Source organism: Gopherus evgoodei, chromosome 1 (assembly GCF_007399415.2).
Source record: "Gopherus evgoodei ecotype Sinaloan lineage chromosome 1, rGopEvg1_v1.p, whole genome shotgun sequence".
Classification (NCBI taxonomy): Eukaryota; Metazoa; Chordata; order Testudines; family Testudinidae; genus Gopherus; species Gopherus evgoodei.
In genome coordinates this window covers 114,858,783-114,886,632 of record NC_044322.1, presented here as the reverse complement: position 1 = coordinate 114,886,632, position 27,850 = coordinate 114,858,783, and the positions used below count along the sequence as shown (strand labels likewise).

The following is a 27,850-nucleotide window of genomic DNA, read 5'->3' as shown; positions in this document are numbered from 1 at the left end:
CACTACTCCCCATACATCACAAAACTTTATGAACATTGGGCCGCACGTTGGGAAATTTCTTTCCCATTTATTTCCTTTTTTGTAATAGCATTTCTCACAATTCTATTCTCCTTGGCATGGGTTCATTAGCCAAAGGACAACATTTAATTTTTTATTTTTTTTACTACAGTTGTAGGGCAGTTAGCATTCTATACACAACTCACTGGTTGGTATTAAGGTTTTACAATTATTATTTCAGGAGTTTCTATACAGCTTTGGAATGATTTCTGGTGCGAAGCCAAAGAAGGGGTGGGGACAGCCAGAACTTCATTGCAACAGTGAACAGTCTCCAGAATTACAAAGAGGGGAACAGCCTATGCATCACAGAAATGTAGGAGACGCTGACAGCAGAAACAACAAAACAAAAAACAGCCAACAGGGTGAGCAGCATCATTTTTAACCACACTTATGGAATGAGAACAGAGCAACAAGACTGTCAGCAGCCATTTTGTTTCGAAGTCACAGTAAAGTCAGGAAGATTTGTAGAGATTTTTAAAAATGGCAAGCAGATCTTGTGGAAGAGACCAAACACTGTTTAAGAGGGCAAATCTGAATATAAAGAAGAGCTTAATAGAAAAATTTGACAGTGCAGTTATGTATCACCAGTATAACCTACAACTGATTATACTTTAATGCAGAAATGTTACTGCTTCCTAATTACTCAATTGAAGAGCACTAACATCTCCCCTTCCACTCCCTCCTGCCCAACAATTCAAGTATTTTAAGTGGACACTGTGCCATATTTTGCAGTTTTAATAGATTTAAGAAAGTAGAACACACACTACATCAGAAGCTGATCTGCATGGGCATGAAATTAGTGGGTCTCCACATGGACACAGTGGAGATTAGATTACAGGATCAGGGCCCTAGTATTTAATGTCAATTATAGTTATGGTACAAAAATATGAAGTTAACACATTATGGGTTACCCTTCATAAAGTCATTAAGCTGTTCCAAAATTATTTTGGTCCTCTTCAACTATAGCCATTTCTACCACAGCAGTATTACACTTGCATTATAAAATATTCCTATGAAATGCCTTTAAATTCAAGCATGCAACCTTGTTTAAAGACGATTAACATGAGTGTTTTTCATTTTGTGAACACACAGAATTACCTGAAGAGTTCTTTTGCTTCTAGGAACTGAAGCTGTGCAAAGTGTATAAAACCTGCTTGCTGCAAGATTCGTTTGTACATTATCTGAAAGATGGGGAAAAAGGTTTGTTAGTGTAAAGGACTCTATTCAAAAACTATAATTACTGCAATAGTTAACCTCACACAGCATTCAATGCACGATATAGAATTGCACATGATACAAAACCCTCAGCTTATGCATTTTAAAATCAGGTTTACTCAATAACAAAGATAATTTTGAAAATACTCCCTACATGAAATTTCTGAATATTTTAGTCAAGACTCCTGAACACAAATCCAGATTGACAAATTTAACTGCTCACTGCACCATCTGGCATCACATTCTTAAGATATCATATACCCTGACTTGTCCTGAAAATTTAAAATAGGGCTGTCTAGCGATTAAAAAAAATAATTGTGATTAATCATGGTGTTAAACAATATAGCATTTAAATATTCTCTACATTTTCAAATATATTTATTTCAATTACAACACAGAATAAAAAGTGTAGTGTTCACTTTATATTTATTTTTTATTACAAATATTTGCACTGTAAAAATAAATAAGTAGTATTTTTCAATTTACAGTACTTGTATTAGGTGGTGCAATCTCTATTATAAAAGTTGAACTTAAACGTAGAATTATGAACAAAAATAACTGTGTTAAAAAACAAATCAATGTAAAACTTTAGCGCCTACAAGTCCACTCAGTCCTACTTCAGCCTATTGCTTAGATAAACAAGTTTGGTTACAATTTGCAGGAGATAATACTGCCTGCTTCTTGTTTACAATGTCATCAGAAAGTGAGAACAAGTGTTAACATTACTGTAGCCAGCATTGCAGGATATTTATGTGCCACACGCGCTAAAGATTCATAAAATCAAACTAGGTATAGGAATAAAGGGAAACAAGAAGACTTTTTATCAATACATTAGAAGCAAGAGGAAGACGAAGGACAGGGTAGGCCCACTGCTCAATGAGGAGGGGGAAACAGTAACGGGAGACTTGGAAATGGCAGAGATGCTTAATGACTTCTTTGTTTCGGTCTTCACTGAGAAGTCTGAAGGAATGTCTAATATAGTGAATGCTTACGGGAAGAGGGTAGGTTTAGAAGAGAAAATAAGAAAAGAGCAAGTAAAAAATCACTTAGAAAAGCTGGATGCCTGCAAGTCACCAGGGCCTGATGAAATGCATCCTAGAATACTCAAGGAGTTAATAGAAGAGGTATCTGAGCCTCTAGCTATTATCTTTGGGAAATCATGGGAGACGGCGGAGATTCCAGAAGACTGGAAGGGGGCAAATATAGTGCCCATCTATAAAAAGGGAAATAAAAACAACCCAAGAAACTACAGACTAGTTAGTTTAACTTCTGTGCCAGGGAAGATAATGGAGCAGGTAATTAAAGAAATCATTTGCAAACACTTGGAAGGTGGTAAGGTGACAGGGAATACCCAGCATGGATTTGTAAAGAACAAATCGTGTCAAACTAATCTGATAGCTTTCTTTGATAGGATAACGAGCCTTGTGGATAAGGGAGAAGCGGTGGATGTGATATATCTAGACTTTAGTAAGGCATTTGATACTGTCTCGCATGATATTCTTATAGATAAACTAGGAAAGTACAATTTAGATGGGGCTACTATAAGGTGCGTGCATAACTGGCTGGATAACCGTACTCAAGAGAGTAGTTGTTAATGGCTCCCAATCCTGCTGGAAAAGTATAACAAGTGGGGTTCCGCAGGGGTCTGTTTTGGGACCGGTTCTGTTCAATATCTTCATCAACAATTTAGATGTTGGCATAGAAAGTACGCTTATTAAGTTTGCGGACGATACCAAAGTGGGAGGGATTGCAACTGCTTTGGAGGACAGGGTCAAAATTCAAAATGATCTGGACAAATTGGAGAAATGGTCTGAGGTAAACAGGATGAAGTTCAATAAAGATAAATGCAAAGTGCTCCACCTAGGAAGGAACAATCAGTTTCACACATAGAAATGGGAGGAGACTATCTAGGAAGGAGTATGGCAGAAAGAGATCTAGGGGTCATAGTAGACCACAAGCTTAATATGAGTCAACAGTGTGATACTGTTGCAAAAAAAGCAAACGTGATTCTGGGATGCATTAACAGGTGTGTTGTAAACAAGACACGAGAAGTCATTCTTCCGCTTTACTCTGCACTGGTTAGGCCTCAACTGGAGTAGTGTGTCCAGTTCTGGGCACCGCATTTCAAGAAAGATGTGGAGAAATTGGAGAGGGTCCAGAGAAGAGCAACAAGAATGATTAAAGGTCTTGAGAACATGACCTATGAAGGAAGGCTGAAGGAATTGGGTTTGTTTAGTTTGGAAAAGAGAAGACTGAAAGGAGACCTGATAGCAGTTTTCAGGTATCTAAAAGGGTGTCATCAGGAGGAGGGAGAAAACTTGTTCATCTTAGCCTCCAATGATAGAACAAGAAGCAATGGGCTTAAACTGCAGCAAGGGAGATTTAGGTTGTACATTAGGAAAAAGTTCCTAACTGTCAGGGTAGTTAAACACTGGAATAAATTGCCTAGGGAGGTTGTGGAATCTCCATCTCTGGAGATATTTAAGAGTAGGTTAGATAAATGTCTATTAGGGATGGTCTAGACAGTATTTGGTCCTGCCATGAGGGCAGGGGACTGGACTCGATGACCTCTCGAGGTCCCTTCCAGTCCTAGAGTCTATGAGTCTATATGTCCCTTCATGCTTCAACCACCATTCCAAAAGACATGCGTTCATAGTGATGACTGGTTCTGCTCGATAATGATCCAAAGCAGAGTGGATCAACCCATGTTCACTTTAATCATCTGAGTCAAATGTCACCAGCAGGTTGATTTTCCGTTTGATGGTTTGAGTCCTGTAGTTTCCGCATCTGAGTGTTGCTCTTTTAAGACTTCTAAAAGCATGTGCCAGACCTCGTCCCTCTCAGATTTTGGATGGCACTTCAGATTCTTAAACCTTGGGTTGAGTGCTATATCTATTTTTAGAAATCTCACATTGTACCTTCTATGCTTTGTTAAATCTGATGTGAAAGCATTCTTAAAACCAACATGTGCTGGGTCATCATCTGAAAATGGAACAATATGAAATATATGGCAGAACGCAGGTAAAACAGAACAGGAGACATGCAATTCTCCCCCAAGGAGTTCAGTCACAAAATCAATGCATTTTTTTTTTTAAACAAGCATCATTAGCATGGAAGCATGTCCTCTGAAATGGTGGTCAAACCATGAAGAGGTATATGAATGTTTAGCATATCTGGCACTTTAATAGCTTGCAGTGCCAGCTACAGAAGTGCCATGCGAACACCTGTTCTCACTTTCAGGTGACATTGTAACTAAGAAGCAGGCAGCATTATCTCCCATAAATGTAAACAAACTAGTTTGTTTTAGGATTGGCTGAACAAGAAATAGGACTGAGTGGACTTGCAGGCTCTAAAATTTGACACTTTTGTTTTTGAGCCCAGCTAAGTAAACAATAAAAAACCTACATTTGTATATTACACTTTCACGAAATTGCACACTTGTATGAGGTGAATTGAAAAATATTTCTTTTATCATTTTTACAGTGAAAATTTGTAATAAAAAATACAAAGTGAGCACTGTACACTTTGTATTCTGTGTTGTAATAGAAATCAATATATTTGAAAATGTAGAAAAACATCCAAAAATATTTAATAAATTTCAATTAGTATTCTATTGTTTAACAGCGAGGTTAATTGTGATTAATTTTTTTTGAATTAATAGCCGTTAACTCATGTGATTAATCAACAGCCCTACTTAAAAGGGGGAAGAAAAAAAAAGGAAGAGTGCATGCAGACAGGTAGGAAGAGCCAGACCTTATAACTAGAAGGTGTTACAAAACTAAGGGTCTTCTAGTGTTTCTATTATAACTTTCCTTCTGAAGTTTTATTTTCAAGATTTTTACATACTTGGCATACACTTTCAAACAGAGAAAAAGCATTTATTTAAATTAACCCATCCCCACCTATAAAAGCAGAGGTGAAACTGACCAGTATATTTTAAGGTAAATGTTGAGTTAGTGGTCACTAGATAATGATAAATGTATATGCAATGTTTTAGGTATTCCCTGTATTAACAGAAGTATTACTCTGTATTACTGAAAATACAGAGACAAATATACTTCTCAAATTGCAATCTGCAGCACACCTGCTGGTGGTCACATGATGCTGGTTCCTCTTGTTTCCAGGAGCATCTACACTTATGATAATCTGCCAGCTTCATTGGTATAAATTGATTTTTACACACAAAGCTCTAAACAGTGTTATGAAAGCTGTCAACACACACAGTGCTAACAGCTCCAATTTTCAACTGAAGTAGCTAGGAAAATCCTCAACAACCTATTGCATGCAGAAAGATACTGCACAAGAATCGGAGGCCTATGGCAGGGTGGATTGATTTACAAAGTGATTTCAAGTAACCGACTTTAATCATGATTTAAATCAGCAAACAAGAAACTTTGATTTACATTTTGTATATGCAACTTTTCAGTTATTTTCCTAAAGCAAGATTCATTCTCATTGGTTGATATAACTATTAAAAGTTGATTTACAACCAAATTCGGTATTTTTTGCTGAGAGGGTATACTATCCCTATACATTTAAACAGTTATATCCTTAAAACACATGTATTCAAAGCCTTAATTTTTTATGATAGACAATGGTGGATGATGCATTTCTTATTTACTAAGTAAAAATTTTTTTTTTACTCTCAATTTGTGTCAAGCGATATTTGAACAGAAATTGGAATTCAGTTAAAATATATAAAAAACATTTTAAAATTAGGTGTACTAGATACATAAAGTATCAAATTTCAATTTAACACTGGTTTATTAAGCAAACGCTGTAAATAGTGAATTGATAGCTTGTTTCTGGTCACCGTGGGCATGATTTTCAAAGGTATTCAAGTGCCTAAAGACGTAGACCAGAGCCTAATGGGATTCTCAAAGGTGCCCAAGCAGGGCAAGGTACCCAACTGCCATTGAAATCAATGGTAGTTAAACATCTATCCTGCTAAGGAGGTTTGAAAATCCCACTGGAGACCTGCCTGCATCTGTAGATGCTTAAACCCTTTGAAAATCTGGCCCCATGTCCTTTGAGAACTAGCAGATCTCATTTTCTCCCCAACCTGTTTTTTATTCTTAAGATTGGGAGTTGAAAAAGCAAGAAAACTTGTTTTCTTCTTCCAACCTGTGTCTCAACTTCAAGCTAACTAGTTCAAAAAAATTTTTTCTCTATACACCTGCTAGAAAAAGTTAAAGCAAAAGTAATGTATATACTCATTCATAAGACAAATTTTTTTTAGTAAAAAAGGGAAGCACCAGAGAAGGGGGTCGGCTTATGAACAGGTATAGAGAGGGAGAGGTGGGACACAGCCCCTCTCCCAAACAGAGTTAGCAACGAGAGGCAGCACAGCCAGAAGGGAAGAGGAGGGGCCAGAGTATCTCCACTTCTGGCCCCGCTGCTCTCCCCCAGCCTCCAAAGCAGTTGCAGCGCTGGGGCTGGCAGGCTGTGGCCACAACGTCTGGTCTGGTCCACCACAGCTGCTCCAGCCAGGTCAGAAACATCCTCCCTATGCCCTCCCCAGATAAGGTGGGAAGGGAAGAGTGTGGGGGCCCCGGGCTGGAGTCATGTGAAGGGTGGTCACAGGGATTATTTCCCTGACTCCCAGCTTCTCCCTCACAAAAAATTTCCCCACCAGTTGCTGGCCCAGCCCGTCAGGGTAAGTACCTGGGCTGGGACACTTTCTTTATTTAGGTTTACCTCCATGCCTGCGGATGCTTAAAGTAAACAAACCATCTCAGCCCGCCAGCAGCTTATCCTAATGACCTGGGAGCCAAAGTTTGCTGACCCCTAAATTATAGGGTCGGCTTATGAATGGGTTATAAAAATTTTCCATTTTTACTTATCCATCTTGGGGGGAGGGTCAGCTTATAAATTAACCGGCTTATGATCGCGTATATACAGTAATTTAGGTCAAAAGCTTTTCTGCACAACAGAAAGTTCCTATATCCGCAAAAAGACAGCATTCACTCCATTGCCAAGACAGCAAATATATACTTAATGAAATACAAGACATTGTGACATATATAAAGCTTGAGTCGACCTAAGAAGTTAAAGAAATTTCCCCCCCCCAGATTCTGTATAACTAAAAAAGCAGCAGCCTTTAATTCATTAAAATTTGAAGGCTCATTTATGCGGCATATTTTTATTTAAATATAGTAAATTTAGGCCTTAACACAGGCTAACAATTTCAAGTTCAATTTTAAACATGTTTATTATAAAGAAAAATGTATTTAATTTGTATCAAAAAAACTTTTAAGAACAATTTTTATCTACTTTGGTTATAATGGAATATTTGACTGACTTGCCAAGGCTCGTGCACTCAGTGAACCCAGTAAAAGGGGAGGGTTTATTCATTCTGGAAGACCATTTAGAACACAAAGGTTTGTAAATTAACAGTGACTAACAAAGGCAAGACGACTCAGTTTCAGAAGTCATTTTTCCAACATGCCACTGAGCCTCTCCATAGTGCTGTATTTCAGGCATCCCTAAAACTGAGGGCATGTATGAACCAGAATATAAATCTTGGAATACCAAGGCACAATGAAGGTTATCGACTGACTAGTGGTACCAGTGAAGAACACCACCAACAAAAACTGTATTCATGTCACTCAAAAAACCCATCGTAATATAAATGTTAATTTCACATCAATTTTATTTATTTAGCCAGCTACTAACACTATTGGCTCTGCATTTATCTCTAGAAAAATACAAAAAGCAAGCAGCTGCTCTCTCTCTATCATCAAGCCTTTTTCCAGCTGCTGAAAACTGCATATTATAGTACATGTTATTTTTTTTTAAAGAGGCATCAAAATACAACCTGCTACAGAATAAGTTACCCTACATGCTTCTTTTTTCCTAACTTCTTTGTTTTGTGGATGTATTTTGTAAGGACCTTATAAGAATATTCCACATTATTTTTCCTTATGTGAACCTAAAGGAACAGACACTCTTGCTCTTTGCAACTACAATAGACAAGGACAAATTTACTAAGACTAAATAAAAATGAGGTGAAAAACTGGATATTTAAAATAGACTGCTATACTTTAAATAGGTCAAACAAAATATCCAGAGGACAGCGCAGAATAGTAAGAGAACAGGCTGCTGTACTTGCAATTGTTTGAATAACAATTCACCTGTCCTACAGAATCAAAATACTGTAACCATTACAGAGAAGAATGTGTTTCCCAACCTCTGCTAAGTCTGTATATTTTCAAAGAAGTTATTAACTTCCAGGAAAATGACCATTTAAGCTACATTTCATATTTATAAGTCTACAGGTGATTTTAATATTTGGTAAAATTATATTGTACAAATAATGAAGAATTATTCAGGCAAAGGAATGTGCACCAGAAACATTCCTAAAACAAAGCTTGCATTTGAGTGGTCCAACAAAACATGTTCATAGTCATGTATAAAGTGCAATGCATTTGATTTTTTTTTTTTTAAACTGGGTGACACATTTATGTCAAGAGACAGAGCCTGTTCTCAGCAATGGTAGAAGCAGTCACTTTTTGTCCCAAGACTTGTTTAGATACAGTCTTTGGGAAATATGGCTATCATCATTGATAAATCAACACAGAAAAAAAAAATGACCACAAAGAAGAAAAGCATTTTAAACAGAGGGTGCCAGCTCCTAGCGTGTAGGCCTTGAAACACGTGGCCTTGTCTGCCTCTTCTCTGTCCAACCACAATGGCAGGTAGGAGATGCTACTAACAGATTCCCTTGATGTCTGCCATCATAAAATGACCAACATTAAATTAGCCTCTTTCTTAAGATAGCAAGGTGGCAATGGACAGCAAGGCTAAAACAAGAAGTTGGAAAAAACACTTTTGAAAGAAAAAAGAATTTGCAGTTTGCAAGCTTACAGTTCAAAGAATGGAAAGGAAGATCAAAATGCTGGGGAAAAAAAAAAAACTCAAACATGCCAAGAAAGTGAGTGCTGGGTATTCTAGAGGGAGAAGAGAAAATACACTTGGTGCAAAATTTGGTAATATTGCTAGTAAAAAGTTTTATAAAGGGATGAGGAAAATACTCCTTTTAATCTGAATTTTCCTACAAATTTCTTTCCCAGCAGGGCCTCTTGTGCAAAACTAAACAGATACTTTGACTGTGGCAATGACAGATAATCAAAGAGTGGAAAGGTTGCTGCTGCTTCCAAACATCAGCTCTTTGATAACATTTTCAGAAGGCTACACTGTAGAAGAAGCCAGTTGTTCCAAGATGACTTACGTTCTATTTAAACTTTATTTTGATGTTACTGAATGAGGAGGGTGGAAACTTTACAGACTGACTTCCTGTTTCCCTATCAGTGTTTTCAACTAATTTTTAAATTCATCTATAGACTTTGTTCGGATTTGTTCTTCCTGAAAAGTGGATGCTTGTATCTATTTAGAATGAGGCCATTTGAGAGAGTCCCTTTCTTCTACAATGTCCTCATCATACTTTGCTTGTTTATACTATTTTTTTAAAATAAAATGATGCTAATTAACTTTGCAAATAGGTGAGAAACCACCACTTCGGTTATCCCAGCCCCATCTCACCATGAACGTCTTCCTGAGGAATCAGTTCTGGAGAGAAGTTTTTCCTTGTGGATAGTTGGCTTTATTCATATTAAAAGCATTAAAACAATGTATCAAGTTTGTTTTCAGACTTGTTAAACATAGAAGCTCTTTTAGTCTTTTCAGAAGACTAAGAACTATAAAGATAATGAGCCTAAAAAATGAAATGGAAGTTTGGAGAAACATTCAAATAAAGGAAAAAACATTTGAATTTAGAATTTAGGAGTAACACTAAAGCTAGAAATCTAAATTTGTGGATTAAAAGGAGTGGTTGATTAGTACAATCAGATTAGTGAGTAGGCAAAAATTTACTTTTCTTGAAGTCATTCTTGAGGCAAAATTCTATATGCTGTTACAGAATGGAAGTGGATATTTGTTCTGGTCATTGTTATGCAGAGACTGGGTCCACATCAACTGTCAAGTCAACTTTCCCCCCCACAAAAAAAATGAGAAACACATTCCTTATAAAATCGAAGGAGAAACCTCTCAGCATAGTACACACATCCACCCAAATTCATCATCATCATCTTGGCTCCTTAGTCAAGTAGAAGTTTCCAAAGTTAGAACAAGCTGCTGTGTTCTCTCTCTATTTTAAGGTCTTAAACAGTAGCTATCACACAATAATCCAGCATTGGGTGATTTGACAGCTGTATTATCTAAGTAGGATGAAGCCAAAAGGTATGTGGTTGGTTATTTTGAGGGAAGGGACTGTGTGGAAAAATTATGTCTCAAATGCCCAAACAAAAGATCTACTGATGATTTACCTCTTATCTTACTAAATCTGGTGTGCTAAACTTGGAATAATTTCTCCTTTTTGGCTTCAGTAAAGTTATTCCAATTGGTAAGACTTCCTATCGGAAAATGACACTAATTCCTATTAGACTATATGTTAAGATTTTTAAAGAATTTAGAAAAAAATGCAATTGCAATTTTTCATACATTTGCTTGCTTCCTTTTCCTTTTTCATGAAAACTGGTCCACAATGACCTGAGACAAAGTTTTATGTAAATATAGTTAAGCTTTTATATTAGGATATTGTTCTGTCATCATGGAAACATTTTAATGAACATTTAAATTATATAAACAGTAAAAAAAGGATAAGGTCTTTAAGAGCAGTTACAAAAAATATTCTGTATAGGAAGCAAAATCTTTATTTCTTGACCTGATGCCCTTACTCAGAACTGAAAGAAAAAGCAACAGATTAGGAAAGCATTTCTTAATGAGGGGAAGGATGCAGCCTTCTTTATACACTAAACACCACATGTCAGCTATACATGACATGACTAACCCATTTATCTGGGGATTCTAGTTCAGCTGTAGAATTGGAATCCCATTCGTGAACACAGCATAAATAAATATCTTTATTTTCTTTGTGATGTTAATCTTTCAAATGGTTTTGGGAAAACAGGTTTGTGATCCCTTTAAAAAGCTGCAGTCTGATCTTTAAATAACCCATGGCTAGAAGCCAAGGCTGAGAGCGCTAGCCTGAGTCTGAAGGAATTTTTGGAAGACAATTCTGTTAAAATGAAAGGGTACAACACATGTGAGCAATGTTGCAATAAAAAAAGCCCAAAACCCAGGGTCCAGAATATGAAGAAAGAATTAACTACAAAAGTTCTTCTCACCCTGAAAAAACTGAAGGGATACAGGTCAAGTCTGGGCAAGGATATCATTTGTTTTCATACATGCACACTGTGTTGATACCTTATAGTAACAGTTATTCTACGTAGCGTACTAGAGATTTAAGCAACAACTTCAAAGTAATTGGTTGTCTCCATGCTAACAATTAGGGGAAATAGAAATGGTTTACTGAGCATCTGATTTTACCCATATTTAATGTACTTTCATTGCAATTTTGGGACAATTTTTAAAATTTGAACTGAACTGTACTAGACAAAGCAGTGGATAAATCCCAACACTTTCTTCAGATGTCTGGACAACTGTGAAAGTCACATTTGCTTGCATGTACTGAAGTGTTTGAGATGCCTACGTGGAATAATTTGGTAAATCTTGGAGAAGATTGTTGTTATCTTACATAAAGTACGGAGGAACAGAAGATTTATTCTAAAAAACTGTAAAAATGTATAACTTGAGAAAAACTTTCAGCTGCAGAAGTCTTGAATCATCTTTATTTTTAAATAATGGATTGCAGTTAAATATGTGGCATGAACAGAGTGAGATATGGTCTTTCCCACACTTCATCCATATAACTTAAATGAAAGCAGTACAGGGGAAGTTATCTAGCCTCATGGCATGGAAAAGTGTTAAATATAACGTGACATTGTCCTCGGGTTACCAGTCTTGGTTTGCTTATGATTTGAAGAAGAGCTTGATTTTTTTTCCTGCCTATTTTCTACCTCCGATATATTGGGAATCAGAAGTCTGGTCTTCCCTGCAATACTTCTCAGCCATCTCAAATATTTGTAGACTGTTGAATCTAAGACATCTTTCTCCCACCTATTCATTGGGTACTAGACTTATCAAAGCCATGTATAAAGCCATGATTAAAATTCCCTTTCAGTTTGTCAAACTTCATTTGCCCACCACTGGTTTAAATGGTGAATGGTTACTTTTGCTATTCTTAAAGTTTTGTTCAAAATTCAGTTGAGTTTTGGGGGGAGGGAGGGAAAAAAGAGCATGTGGATGCTGCGTCATACTCCACCAATCTCCCAACAGTTTTCACCACTCTGTTTTCATGTTCTAGGGCTTCATCTAAACCAAGTGCACAGAAGGGACCTGGCAATCTTTTAAAAACCCTATTTCCTTTTCAAAATTCCTCCCAAATATATAATCAATACCACTGAATTGCTTCTTTTTTTGCCAGTGAAGACAAATCAACTTGAAGCACTCCTTCCATTTACAACAATCTGTAACATTAAAAAAAAATTAATCCGGTATCACATTCTGAGCATTAACTTATAACAGTACCGTTAGTTGAAAGCCAAAAATTAACTTTGCGAGGGCTGCATATTTGATGTGTCTGTATTAAAGTACACTGGAAAAAAAAAGTTGATTTTAAACATGTTCTTGACTACATTTACATAATTGTTTGAGATTTGCCATGTTTGTTACTATTACGTTCCTGGGAGAAAGGGCTTTCAAAATGCTACCAAACTCAACCCATTTCCAACAACACTGTATTATCAGTTTCCACCAACTGGAGGACCTAGAAGAACAGTAATTCCCCCACTGCCTTGCTGCAGAGGGTGACATTAAAATTATAATTCTGCATTTTTTTAAAACAAAAATAAACAAAAAAGACACTTCCCTTGACTTTCTATCATTAACCTGCCCACTGAATTACAGATGCTCCCAGATTATTGAGAAAAACTCATTGTTAAATGTCATTATAGTGACCAAAGAAGGCCTCGAAGAGAAGGAAGTCAGAGAAAGATGATTAATGATATATTTCTACAAGTTTAAAAATGTCATTTACTTGGATAAAAATACATCTTATTTCAATCAGATTCATTTATTGGGTCAATGTTTTATTACATTTTAATTTCTTGAGCACTTTAAGCTTATTTTGTAAGAACTATGTTCTTTTAACACATTTGTGGTGACTTCATGCTACTTCTCTGTATATTTGGGCTTCCACTAAAAAAGTGTTTATTACTATATTTACTCCACTTCGTCATCTAGGACAGATCTACACTATGAACTACATTGCCCAGGGGCGTGAAAAATCCACACCCCTGAGCAAGTTATACTGAGCTAATCCCCGGTGGAGACAGCACTATATCAATAGGAAGGCTTCTCCCATCAACAGCTACTGACTTTCATGGAAGTAGATTAACTGCATCGACAGAAGCAGCTCTCCCATTGGCATAGTAGTGTCTTCAACAAAGCCTGCAGCTCAGAATTTTAAGTGTAGACCTGCTCTTAGAAGCCCATGCACATGTAGAAGGAAGGGAACAGATACACTCATCTCGATGGCTCAACAAAGGCAGTTTCCAACTGAGATTCTGCCTCATGAATGCTTCTGATGACAACCAACAGTCATAACAGAATCATAGGACTGGAAGGGATCTCGAGAGCTCATCTAATCCAGTCCCTTGAACTCATGGCAGGACTAAGTATTGTCTTAAGTCAGCACTGAATTTCACTTTTTAAAACCCATCCATATACAACTAAACCACACACATACATACATGTAACTAAGATTGTATTTGTCAGGAGTTACAACAGGTGCCTGAGTCAAGTCCCATGGGTTCTATTCCTGACTGCCATCACCTCACTTGGTTAGGTCACCTTTGCTTTAGTTTTCCATCCACCCTTGTTTGTGAGGCATTAGTATTCATAAAGAATTGAGACTCTTCGAGGGAAAGTTGGAACTAGACAAACTCAGACTAGAAAAAAAGTCCAATTTTTATTTATTTTTAATAGTGAGTGTAGTTAACAATGGAACTTATCAAGGGTTGTGGTGAATTCTCTGTCACTGGAATCTATTTTTTAATCTAGAAAGGATGTTCTTCTAAAGAGTTATGTTCTAGTCCAATCACAACTATTAGACTTGAAGCAGACCATAATCTAGGCAAATCCTATGGCCTGTGTTATGTAGCAGTCAGGCTAGATCATCACAATGGTCCCTTCTGGCTGCCTTAAAAAAAAATCTAGAAAATGTTACCCAAGTGATAAGATTTCATAAAGATTGCAAAAGAAACTGATCCACATCCATGCAAATGATTGTTTTTTCTCCTTAAAACCAAAATGTCTTGTTCTATAATCTTAACAATATGTTAAATAGTTGGACAGATACTTTACAAAAAAGTATGCCCATGTGGCTCTTCACTTATTCTCAGATTTGGAGTTTGTTTGATTGGTTTTTTAATTATATGCTCTATAGACCATGATTTCAAAGAAATCACAACACTGAAAAAGTGGGATGATTTCACCATGAGGAGGCAAGGAGAACCTATGTAAAAAGCACAACCCATCATTCACTTTTTTATCCATTCTCTCACCATCTCACCTTTATATCACACGATCTCTTTATCAGCATGATAGAACATGCACCATCTTTTAATGATGCCATTAACACCTTTGAGAAACAACTGTAGAGAGAAGACAACCAGGCAGCAGTACTCCAATACTGCCGACTCATTATCACTCCAACCCAGAGTCAACACAGCAGCATAGCTAACTCCTCAGACCCAACGAATAGGAGATATTGGATTTCTCTCTGGAGAGCTCTCCCTCTTCAGTTACTTCTTTACCACTGGACCAACTTCCACATATTCTCACATATGTTCAAGGTCGGACAAACCTGAAATTTCTCTTTTGGGATGTTCCTTCGCGCTGCCTTTGCTAAGACTAGGGCTTCTTCCACTCTGTGGCTGGTTAGAAGATCCTGAATCTGTCTTTCTAAAGGTAATGGCACCAAGATGTACACACCTTTATTGGTGGCTACAATTACCTTTCCTGAGTAGAGAAGACAAAAAAAAATTGGCAATTGGCATTTTGAACAGTACGAACTGATTTCTAGAGACTTCATTAAACGTTACCATTGCTACAGAATAACAGAATGATATAAAAATGTAGTTGTCTTTGTTTTCAAGTTCTGAAGCTCATCTTTGCAATTAATATATTTAACAAATTTTATACTATACCAGGGATCGGCAACCTTTGGCATGTGGCCTGTCAGGCTAAGCCCCTGGCAGGCCAGGCCAGTTTGTTTACCCGCTGTGTCAGCAGAATCAGGATTGTGGCTCCCACTGGCCGCAGTTTGCCGTTCCAGACCAACGGGGGCTGTGGGAAGGGCAGCCAGCACATCCCTCAGCCTGCACCACTTCCTGCAGCCCCCACTGGCCTCGAGTGGCGAACCGCGGCCAGCGGGAGCTGTGATTGACAGAACCTGCGGACATGGCAGATAAACAAACTGGCCCAGGCCACCAAGGATCTCACCCTGACGGGCCGTGCGCCAAAGGTTGCCGATCCCTGTACTGTACCTTTAAGTTTGTCCTTAAACTACAAAAATAAATTTTAAGTCCACTCAAACTAGTAATTTTTGTTTATTTTCACAGACATAAATGTGTGTTCTAGTACAGAAAGTTTTCTGTACATCTTAATGTATCACAAACCAGGGAAAAAAAGGTGCACCCCAGCCTGCAAACCTGTATTTGCATATTTGTCAGGGAAGAGTATTTTTCATGGTCATTTTAACAGTCATCACAGAAGGGTGTGTGAGTACATTGAGCAGAAGTGGTAAAAATTCATAATACAAGGCTGGGATACCCTGTGATTACACAGATACACGGGCTCTCTCACATATACCCCTCACTAACACCCTTCACTAAACTGGAAACATTCCAATTTACAATTGCCAGAGACAAAACCAGAAACAACATACTCTCAACACAAGTGCCACCTTGTGACATAGAGCAACATACAGCTGATCGTTGCTGTATTATGAGTTCTGAGGGTTGGTCAGAGTGTTTTGCATTCCATTGGCTCACAGAGAGAGCAACATTACCTATGTTTATATTGCTTAGATGATTCATGCTTTAGTGAACTGTAGGCTGGAAAACAGGTTCCAGTGCAACTTAGCAAGGTTCTTCCATAATATACAAAGCTATATTATATTCAATGTAGATATGAAACTGAAATCCATAGCGAAAGGAAAGCTAACTTGAAATCATTTCTAAAGTTTTTTTGGCATTGTTTTTATGGATACCACGTATGCTTACTAAACAAAAAAAATTGGTGTTTTCATTCTTTTTTACTATCTGCATGTCAGCTTTTTCAAATAGCTGGTTTCTGATCATCTTACAGAACAACCAAAGAGAGAGAAAGTGTTATAAAAAGTGTGATTCCACACCTACAAAAGGGTTTGGCAGGAGGAGGCGGCGTCATCTGCAGATGTATTATACAAATAACTCAACTCACTTACAAAAATTTTAAGTTGACAGTGTTCCTTTGAAGGAAAAAATTGTGTAAAATTACAAGCGAGGGCTCCAGTGGCAGACACACATGCTCCACTTTATGCACAATGGTATCAGTCAGACGACTCGTGCATAAAGTTTGCCAGTGCTTTACTTTACTCAGTTCAAAACCAATCTCGTAACTGGACGTTCTTCGAGATGTGTGGTCCCTATCTGTATTGCACTGGAGGTTACACATGCATACCATGAGCCAGTAGCTGGAAAATTTGAAAGTAGCATCCATTGGTCCACGTACATGTACTCTGGCTCACCTCGTGCCTCCGACCGAGGGCATAAATAGCAGAGCAGACCGACTGCCTCTCCAGTTCCTTCTCCATCGTGAATCAGAGGAGAAGATGGCAGGTGGTGGAATACAGATAGGGACCACATTCCTCCTGTAAGGGCTTAGCTACACTTGAGAGTTACAGCGCTGGTGGTGGCATTACAGCGCTGTAACTTACTCCCCGTCTACAATGGCAAGGCACATACAGCACTGTATCTCCCTGGCTACAGCGCTGGCTGTACTCCACCTCAACGAGAGGAATAAAGAGAACAGCACTGCTCTTGCAGCGCTGGGGTGCCAGTGTAAACAGTGATTAATCTTACTACGCTGTAACTGACCTCCAGAACCTTCCCATAATGCGTTTTAAGTCAAGATAACACTCTTTGTTTTGTTATGATGCCTTTCTTTGTTTTGTTGTGAACTCGGGGCTCCCAGAGCTGCTTATCTAAAAAACAAACCCAATTACTGTTTGCTCGAGCAGAGGCAGGCAGGGGATGAATGTCCACAGCTAGTGTTTGCTTGAGGAGAGAAGCAGCCCGGGGGGGAGGGGGGTCCATTTTGGAGCAGCTGCTTATCTGGTCTGAAGGCTATTTGCATTAAGGGAATGAGGGAGGGGTGGGGGAAGGGGTCGAAACTTTTAAAATGATTGAAGGTTGGTGTTGTGTATCTTGAAGTCCTTAGAACTTGCAAGGCAGGGAGCTGACATAGTGTTAGCTCCAAAAATCCACCCTGTCTCCCCCACGCTCCCTGTCACACTCCACCCCACCCCCTTTTGAAAAGCACGTTGCAGCCACTTGAACGCTGGGATAGCTGCCCATAATGCACCACTCCCAATACCGCTGCAAATGTGGCCACACTCCAGTGCTGGTAGCTGTCAGTGTGGCCACACTGCAGCGCTTTCCCTATACAGCTGTACGAAGACAGCTTTAACTCCCAGCGCTGTACAGCTTCAAGTGTAGCCAAACTCTAAGTAACCTACTCTTCTCCTTCCAGTGATGGTCCCTATTGTATTCCAATGAAGGTGATTAACGAGCAGTACTTAAGTAGGAGGAGGGTGCAAAGATGTAAATAGTAGGCTGAGCAAAGGACAGCCCTTCTAAACGAGGCATCAGTAGGAGTCCTGGACTAGGGTATAGTGTCTTGCAAAGGTGTGAACAGAGCCCCATGTGGCTGCTTTACAGATATCAAGAAGGGATACCTTCTGAAGAGATGCCTTAGTCATTGCTTGTGCTCTCGTGCAATGAGCTCTTATCCATGGTGAGGGGTCGGAGGGAAGGTTTGATAGTGTAGAATTCAGCCAGAGATCCATTTGGAGATCCTCTGAGTAGAGATCACTTGTCCCCTAAGTCTGTTACAGTGATGAATAGTCTCTGGGACTTCCCAATTGGTCTTTTACCTACAAAGACCATCACCAAGGACTGCTGGACATCGAAGGTGTGGACTCTGTTCCTCTGAGGAAGTGTGCAGTTTAAGAAAGAACACAGCTAAATGGATTGATTGGTTAAAGTGGCTCAAGTGAAATTTCAAAACAATCTTGGGGGGTGAATTTGGGGTATAAACAGAGTGGAACTTTATCTTCATGGAATACAGCACAAAGAGGATCCGCCATTATTGCTCCAAGCTTGCCAATCCTTCTGGCTGAGGGGATGGCTACAAGGAATACAACTTTTGTGGAGAGAAGGAAAATGGAGCAGGAAGCTAGGGCTTTAAAGGATGGCATTGTGAGTGCTGACAGAACAAGGTTCAAGTCCCACAGAAGGGTAAACTTATGAATAGGTGGAAAGGTTCTGATCAGGCCTTCCCAAAATCTAATGGTCAGTGGGTGAGTGAAGACTGAATAATCTTCAGGAGGAGGATGGGAGGCACTAAATTGCTACCAAATGGACTTGTAAGGAGCTGATGGATAGCCCTGATGCCTTTATGAAAAGGATATAGTCTAAAATGAGAGGGATACCAGCACCTTCTGGAAGAACGTTCCTTTGATGTGTCTGAGAAGAAAAACATCTCTACTTAGCCAGGTAGCATTGCCTAGTGGAATCCTTCCTAATGTTAGAGAGTATGTCTTGTACGACTGTGGAACATGAGCGTTCTAAGGATGATGCCCATCCAAAAAGCAACCCCTGAGGTAAAACGAATACGGATTGGGGTGCTTGATCTTGTCATTTCACGAGGCCAGCAGCTCAGGGAATGTTGGGAAGATGACTGCTACTCAAGATTACATGCACAGGAGATTTAGGAACCCAAATTGTTTAAGCCAGTAGGGGGCAATCAGGATAACTCATGCCCTGCCAGCTTTTGCACAAAACTTGTGACAAGGGTTGTAGCAGAAGGCATGCATAGTTCAGGCAATCTGACCAAGGAAGAAGTAATCTCTCACCTTGGGAGTGGTGACCTGGGCCTCCCCTGCAGCAGTGTGTTGCATTTTCTGTTCGCTATGAAGGAGAACTAATCTCTGATTAGGGTCCCCCATAGATCAAAGATTGTGCAGCACCAAGTTGTGAAGCTCCCACTTGTAGTCAATTGAAAAATGTCAGCTGAAGGAGTCGGAGCATATTTTGTTTTCTGGGAAGGTAGGCTGATGATGGGGTGATTTGGTTGCCGATGCACTAGTTCCACAAGATAACTGCTTTTGTGCACAGGGAGATGGATCTTGCGTCTCCCTGTTTGTTGATGTAGAAGACTGTCATAACATTGCTTGACAGCATAAGGATGCAGTGAGTGCGGATGAACAGGAAAAAAAAAAAGCGGCCTCGGTATGCTTTCCGGACTGCTCATACCTTCAGAATATGGATGCGCGTCCTAGACTCTTGTGACGTCAAGGTGCCTTGTGCTGTGTGGCTGCCCAAGTGAGCTCCTCAACCAAAAAGGGATGCATCTGTAGTAATGGTCCTGGTCTGGAGAAGTGGGGAGAAAGGGGACATCGACTCTCATCTGTGAAGGATTTGTCCACCACAGTAGGAAAGAAAGCTACCATGCAGTTCACAGGATGGCGGTTTGGAGAGTATGTCAACTGGAGCCATATTTGAAGGCAACGAAGATGGAGTCTTGCGAACAGAGTGACGTGAGTGTATGATGCCATATGACCTAAAAGAGACAGGCATGTTTTGACCAGTATTGGAGGGCTGATTGCCACAGGGGCTATAATACTATTCATGGTCTGAAACCTGTCCCTTGGCAAGTATGCCCTTGCAATAATCGAATCCAGAGTGGCCCCCAATGACGTCCAGAGACTGCAGGTGTGAGAATAGATTTTTCTGCATTTACACTGACCCCCAGGGAAGAAAGGAGGTGTAGCATGGGCCTTCTGGCATGACTTGGCAACAAGGAACAAGTCATCAAGGCAGGGGAAGACAATGAGACCGAGGTATCTAGTGTGAGCTGCCATTACTGCAAATACTTTAGGAAGCATCTGTGAGCAGGATGAATATCTACATGAGAGTAAGCATCCTTCATATAGAGAGCTGTAAACCACATCCTTTTCTAGTGATAGCATTACAGGAGCCAGCATAACCGTATGAAACTTGAGTTTGCAAATGAAGTGGTCAGGGTGGTGGTGGTGGAGAATTAGTCTCCATGCACCCTTCTTTTGGAGTATAAGGAAATAAGTCCAATAAAAGCTGCCTCCTTGGTATTCAGGGGACACATTCTATTGCTCCTCAGTCTAATAGGGAATCCACCTCTTGCTTGAGAACAGTCTTGAGAGCAGTCCCCTAAAGTTAAAGGGGAAGGTGACTGTGGAGGAGGTAGGGAGGCCAATTCATTCATATAGCCAGAATGGATGATGTTCAGCATGCACTGGTCTATTGTTACTGCACTCCACGTGTTGACAGAGTGCACTAGACTCCGGAGATCCTAGCTGCAGTGGGTGCTGGACTCTCCTCCTCTACAGCAGAGCTAGGGCTCAGCCCCATTTTATCACTGTTATTTTTAGTAAAAGTCAGAGAGAGATCACAGACTTCAGTGAATTTTTGTTTATTGCCCGCAACCCTTCATGACTTTTACTAAAAATAACAGTGACAAAATCTTAACCTTATTCCTGGGGCAGACGGTAGCCCTATAGTCCTTCTAGGTAGAGATAGAGGGATGTCAGTCTTCTGACTGAATAACTGATTAATTGAAGGTGAGGTCCTCCACACTATTCCGAACCTTTCTAGGGAACCGTGACACACAGAACCATGACTCTCTAACAATGCCAGTAGACATAGCTCTACAGGATGTGTCAGCAGCTTCAATTGTAAATTTGAGGTCGGCCTTTGCTATTAATCTGCCTTCATCTGTCACCACTTGGAAACAAGCTCTGTCCTGTTGTGGAAAACTGTCAGTCAACTCTGAAAACCTGGAGTAGTTCAGGAAGCTGTACTTGGCCATTAGTACCTTGAATATTAGTATCCTGAACTGAAGGCTAAATGATAAGAACACCTTTCTCCCAATAGATCTAGGCATTTAACCTCTTTGCCCACAGAAGTAGACCAGGAGTGTTTCTATCTAGCCCTTTTGGAAGGTGCTTTGACCACCAAAGAGTTGGGAGAGGAGTGAAAAACAAAGATTAGTCCTTTACCAATCTGAGTAGAGGACATCAAGGAGTTTGTTCTCAGATTCCTGAATCTCTTCAAGAGGAATCTGTAGTTCACCAGCAACTCTATGAAGACACTCCTGAATTCATCTGGGGGAGTAGGGGAGGAGAGGCGAAGGAGACAAAGGGGTTACTGGTTTGTCTGGAGATGAAGGTGGAAGTCTTGCTGGTTCCAGCAGAACTGCTGGATCCAGTGCATAATGCCTCCTCTCAGAGAAAGAAGAGCAAGGAGTAATTCCTTAGCAGATCTGACCAACTCTGCAGGGATGTATTGGTCCGAGGGATCCCAATACAGCCAGTAGGAAGAGTTGAAAGGGGATGTGGAAGTCTCCTGGCAAAGGGGTGACAGCAGTTCAGAGCTAAATGTGGAGGCTGGTCCCAAGGTGTTTTAAGTCTTTCGGGCAGTAGAGGATACGTAGGGTAAGGAAAGGAGAGACAAAGAGTTCCGTGGCCTGCTCTGACTGAGGTGTTTTTGAAGCTGGAGTTCCTCCTCTTCTCCAGTACGGCTGGGGAACAAGAAGCAGATATTGTACCTCCCTGTGATGGTGAGCTTCCCTGAGGCAGTACAAGTAGCATTGGTAGTTGTCGCTGATCAAGAAGTATCGCTGGCAAGAAGCGCAGAGTTTGAAGCATGGAGTCGTGGGCATAGTCGAGTACCCACATAAGGTACAAAGGGTGGAGAGGAGGAGAAGTGTTCCCCAAAGATTAATCTAGCATTAAACTATGAAAACACTAGAGGAGTAGCTGTGTTAGTCTGTAGCCACAAAAACAAACAACGAGGAGTCTGGTGGCACATTAAAGACTAACAGATTTATTTGGGCACACATTTTTGTGGGTAATAACCCCACTTCTTACCCAAATAAATCTGTTAGTCTTTAAGGTGACACCAGACTCCTCGTTTTTATGAAAACACTAAAACAGTACAAGATACTAAAAACTATTTACAAAGCAAAATCTTATCATAAGGGACAAAGTTGAAGCTACAGAGGTTGTGACCCAGATCATGTGGCAGTGAGAAGGAACTGGAGAGGAAGTCAGTCTGCCCCATGCTTTATCGCCTCAGTTGGAGGCATGAGGTGAACCAGGGTGCATGCGCAGACCAACAAAAAACACTTTCAAATTTTCCAGCTCTGGACACAGGATGAGCATGCATACCCACAGTGGAATATAGTAAGGACTATTACTTAAACAAGAACAAGAAATTACATTTGCAATGTTTTGTAGGAATACAGGACATAATATTCTTTAGCAAAAATACTATTAACAGCAGGATAAAGTGTTACATTTAAGGATGTTCTATTATTGTGTGTTTCAGGAGAGGTAGCTTGTTCTTCAAAGGAGCCAGTTTTTTGGTTTTTTACTTCATACTATGTCAGCATAAGCTTGATTTTTTTGTGTTCCAAGAAATTCATGCAAAGAAATGGGTGTACTAGCTAATACCTTCGAAATCTTGTAGGATGTGGCCTTCCTTAAAAGGTAGGGTCTGTTTCAGTTGTTGATCCAGCATGCTATGCACTGTAATAAACTCATCATCAAGAGCAACTACATAAGGAAAACATAGGGCTGCTCCAATCACATTCTCTGACCAGTGCACAGGAGCACGCTGGGAAATACCATCCACAGTTGCAAACATACCTGCAAAGAAAGAGAAGAAAGTCTGAAGCTTAAGCCAAAGCTTGCAGTTTTCCAGGAGTCAAACACTGGAACCTTGCTTGCCATGAACGCAGGATGATGAGTAATTTACAAATGTACACAATGAAGGACTTTTAACAATGAAAGGGCATTTGTTAAACTTTTTACAAAACACTGAATCTCCAAGGATCCTGTTGCAATTAGACATTTGTTGATTATGTTCAAATCAGTACACAAAACATTATTTTCTTGTGCACAGGAAAGTAATGCAAGCTTCATTTCAATGCTTATTCCTCCTAGATATAAATAATTCAAGTCCAAGAAACTTAGTGAACTATTGCTTTTAAAAACATGGTGTATGCCCTTTAACCCACCAAACCCAAGCCAGCATTCCATGAGCCTGTCCCTATCTTAGTAAAAAAAATATATATATATAGAAATATTCCTACAGGTTGCCTGACCACTCTTCCTCTTGCAATTTGGCCTGTCTGCTCCCTTTAACATCTCAAATGCCAGCAGAACATTTCAGTATCCAAGTTAATTCAATTCACCCACATTTCCTGAGCTAATTGCTATAGTAGAGTGAGGTCCTCAATTCTTTCAGAAGAGAGGGTTTTTTCCCCCCTTACAAGACATGTGTCTACAAAAATTTCAAAAAACATCCAGAAAGAAAGATAGAAATTCTTGCAAAGCAAATTGCCACACAAGGCAAAAAAAACACACTGAAGAGTTAATAAAAACACATTAAAAATGAAGATAGTCTCCAAAGCCTTACTGAATTTTTAGTAAGGCTCTTTTCCACTTAATTTGCAGTTATTTTCTCTGCTAGACTCCATGTATTTTGTATTTTTTCAAGTAACCATTCAATCACTTTGACTCATCTCTCTCTTCTGGATCATTTGCCACTAATCATACTATAGACTTTAAGGATCTATATCTCTCTCCCCACTTTCCCTCAGAGATTTATGCAGTACTTCTGTTTTGAGAGAAAAATCTATTAGCACTTCCAAAAATTGTACAATAAATTCCTAATGGCAAATCAAGCCACAGGTTTTTTTTATACAGAATACTCAATATCTAGAGATCATAAAAATCACTTAAATTAGGCTTCATAATATAATTCAATATGCAAAGTTCAGAATGGAATATAGTACTGGTACATTTTGGTTTTAGTGATTTTAATGATAATCTACAGGTACCCTAGACATTTAAGTCCTCTAGAACAGGTAAAGCCTGGGCAGCAACAATATGATACTTTCTCAAGCCAATTTCTGCCTGTTTACCTCAACCCTGAATCTGAAAGTTCTAAGTATCAAGATTGTATGTCTGTCTCCATCCTCATCTGAGATGGCCAATAACACTGCCAATTATTGCAAACAGTGGTTTTGGTAGTTTTTGTGATGTGAACATGTGGCTACTGGGAACTAGAATGAAATCAACTCATTTCACATAAGAAACTGAATAACTATGTAATGGTAACATATGTTAGCCACTACTGAACTATGCTAATTTCAAAACTGGAAATGCAGAGATTTTTCCAATTATCAATCTTCAGCCATCCAGACACCAGCATTTTTCTTTTGAAGCATGTTGCTGAGCATGCACATAAACAAGTCGGGCAAACTAAGCCTCATTTTTCTTCTCATCCCATTTTGACAAACAAAGGCAAAAGCAGACATGTCCATTTAGGTAAAGTGATAGAACTTTTGCCTACCACAAAAGCTGAAGGTATTAGGAGCTTTCCAAGTGGGTGAGAAGAAGGAAGAAAACAACTGTATTGGTAACTGATGACTACATAGCGTGAGCAACTGTTGAGGAAATGCACCACATAACCTTCCTATTCCTCTGTCCAGAAAGTATACATGGAAATGATAGCCAGTATGAAGAAAAACAACCCTCATCAACATTTGCTCTGTCTACAATAGGCTCAAATATTAGTTGGAACCACGTTTGAAATAGTTATTGTTAGAAGAGTGGTAACACTTAAATGCCAAGATATACAGAACTTAACTATGTTACAAAGCGGTTGTAAAACCACATATAACATACCAGGAAAAGTACTGGCAAACTATGGCCCATGGGCCACATCCAGATTGCAGAATCCTCCTGCCTGGTCCCTGAGCTCCTGGCCCAGGATGCTAGCCCGCGGCCCCTCCCCTGCAGCCTGAGCTCACTGTGCCACCTGCACAATGCTCTGGGTGGTGGGGCTGCGAGCTCTTGCCGGGCAGCACAGCTGCAGAACTCAGTACAGATCATTTCAGGAGCCCACTATTTACCTCTCCCCTTTCTGAAAGCTGACCATTTATTCCTATCCTTTGTTTTCTATCATAATCAGTTACTGAACCATGAGAAGACCTTCCCTCTTATCTCATGATTTGCTCAAGAGCCTCTGGTGAAGGACCATGCCATCAAAGGCTTTCTGAAAGTCCAAGTTCACTATATCCACTGGACTACCCTTGTCAACATTCGACGACACACTCAAAGAATTCTAATTCCCTTTACAAAAGCCCTGTTGATGCTTCCCCAACATATCTCTGTGTCTGATAATTCTGTTCCTTATTATAGTTTCAACCAATTTGCCAGGTACTGAAGACAGGCTTACTAGCCTGTAATTGCCAGGATCACCTCTGGAGCCATTTTTTTAAAAATCAACCTCACATTAGCTGCTATCTGCCAGTCATACAATGGTTGATTAAGTGATCGGTTATATACCACAGTCAGTAGTCCTAAATTTCATATTTGAGTTCCTTCAGAACACTTGGGTGGATACTATCTGGTCCCAATGATTTATTATTCCCCCCTCACCCCGTACCGATAAGTGTCCTGACTTACTTTCACTCCTGCGTAGTAGTAATGTTTTTATTACATCACACATTTGAATTTATATTCTTGCAAAGCACCGTTAACAGATAGGCCTGCAGTGTTTGGGCCACTGAATATATATGTAACCTTAGATAATTATACAAGTATATACACTATAGATATCTTAAGATATTTCAGCATGGGCCTCTTAACCCGCAGTCCATTAACACACGGTCTTGACAGCTTGACTCCCGACATCCACAAGTAAACGGGTCTGCACTATATTTAAAAAAAATGCTGTTCGTTTGTGTTTTTTGCTAGCTGCTCTTTGAAATCTTTTTTGGCCTGCCTAATTATACTTTTACACTAATATGTGTTTGAACACACAAAAAGATACTGACTAATAAATAGCCTTTAAACACAACGTATTTTCCCAGTCTAGACCTGGGTCCTAGGTATTATGCCAGGTGAGACAGGAAGAGGGCCTATATCTGCCACCGTCTCTAGAACTTTCAAGTAGGAACAGAAACTAAAAACAGAACAGTATTTAGCTAGTTGAGGAAGGCAGGGAAGAAAAGGCAAGAAAATTAAAAAGAATGATCTAGTGAAGAAGTAGTTGAAGTGGATGACAGGAAGTCTTTGGTGTAGAGTTTCTTTTACACTAAAAGTAAATAAAATAAAATGAAAAATAAAAAAGGGAAGGTAAGAATGAAATTCTTTAGAGAGACTCATTCAGAAGTAGGTGTTAAAGAACAGACTGATTAAATAAAACAAAATATATGAATGCCATCTTGATTTTCACTGCAGCATATCAAATCTATAAGTGCCAGTCTACATCTAGAGCAGGGTACGGCAAACTATGGCCTGTAGGCAGATTGGGCCCATCAAGGTTTTCAATTCGGCCTGCGGGATTGCCAGCCCCGTGACGCAGCAGGACTAAGGCAGGCTCCCTGCCTGCCCTGGCCCCGTGCCGCTCCCAGAAGTGGCCTGCACCACATCCCTGAAGCTCCAGGGGCTGCCCCTGCCTGCAGGCACCGCCCTCTGCATCTCCGATTGGCCAGGAATGGGGAACCACAGCCTATGGGAGCTTCAGGGGTGATACTCACAGGTGAAGGCAGCATACAGTGAAGCAGCCTGCCCCATCCCACCCCCAGCAGCTGCTGTCAGACATGCTGGTCATTTTCAGGAGTAGCACAGAGCCAGGGCAGGCAGGGAGCCTGCCTGAGCCCCACTGCCACCCTCCTGGAGCCACTTGAAGTAAGCGGTACCAGGCTGGAGCCCACACCCCAAATCCCTCCTGCACTCAACCTCCTGCCCTGAGCCCCCTTCTGAACTCCGCATCCCCTCCTGCCCTAGCCCCCTAACCTCCTGCCTTGAGGCCCCCACCGCACCCTTCCTGCACCCCAACACCCTGCCCTGAGTTCCCTGCTGCACCCCAGCCCTCTGCCCTGGGCCCCTTCCTGCACTCTGAACCCCCTCTTGCACCCCAACCCCAAAACTTGAGCCCACAACCCCCTGCCTCACCCCTCCTGCACCCCAAACCTCTGTACCGGCACCCTTTGCCCCTGAGCCCCTTCCTACACACCACATCCCAAACCCCCTCCCCAGCCCTATATTTACAGCCCTGCATACAATTTCCCCATCCGGATGTTGCCCTTGGGCCAATAAGTTTGCCCACTCCTGAGCTAGAGTGATAAATCACAATAACTTTTTGCCATACTATTTTGAGGTTACTCATGCAACGATAATCTAGATATTAAGCATAGTTGTCCAACATGGGTATAAAGGTTCATCCTGCAAGTGACAACA

The 27,850-nt window shown here is 40.1% G+C and overlaps 1 protein-coding gene across 3 annotated transcripts in view; it reads right to left on the bottom strand.

Moving 5' to 3' along the window:
- TGFBRAP1 (transforming growth factor beta receptor associated protein 1) overlaps positions 1-27,850 on the bottom strand; it is a 58,490-nt gene that overhangs the window by 21,626 nt on the left and 9,014 nt on the right. For all 3 annotated transcript variants that reach the window (XM_030569772.1, XM_030569780.1, XM_030569789.1), the window contains exons 3-5: positions 23,048-23,242; positions 15,098-15,252; positions 1,156-1,238 (exon numbers count right to left, since the gene is read on the bottom strand). In XM_030569772.1, coding sequence (XP_030425632.1) covers positions 1,156-1,238; positions 15,098-15,252; positions 23,048-23,242 — 433 coding nt within the window. The remainder of the gene's footprint in view (positions 1-1,155; positions 1,239-15,097; positions 15,253-23,047; positions 23,243-27,850) is intronic.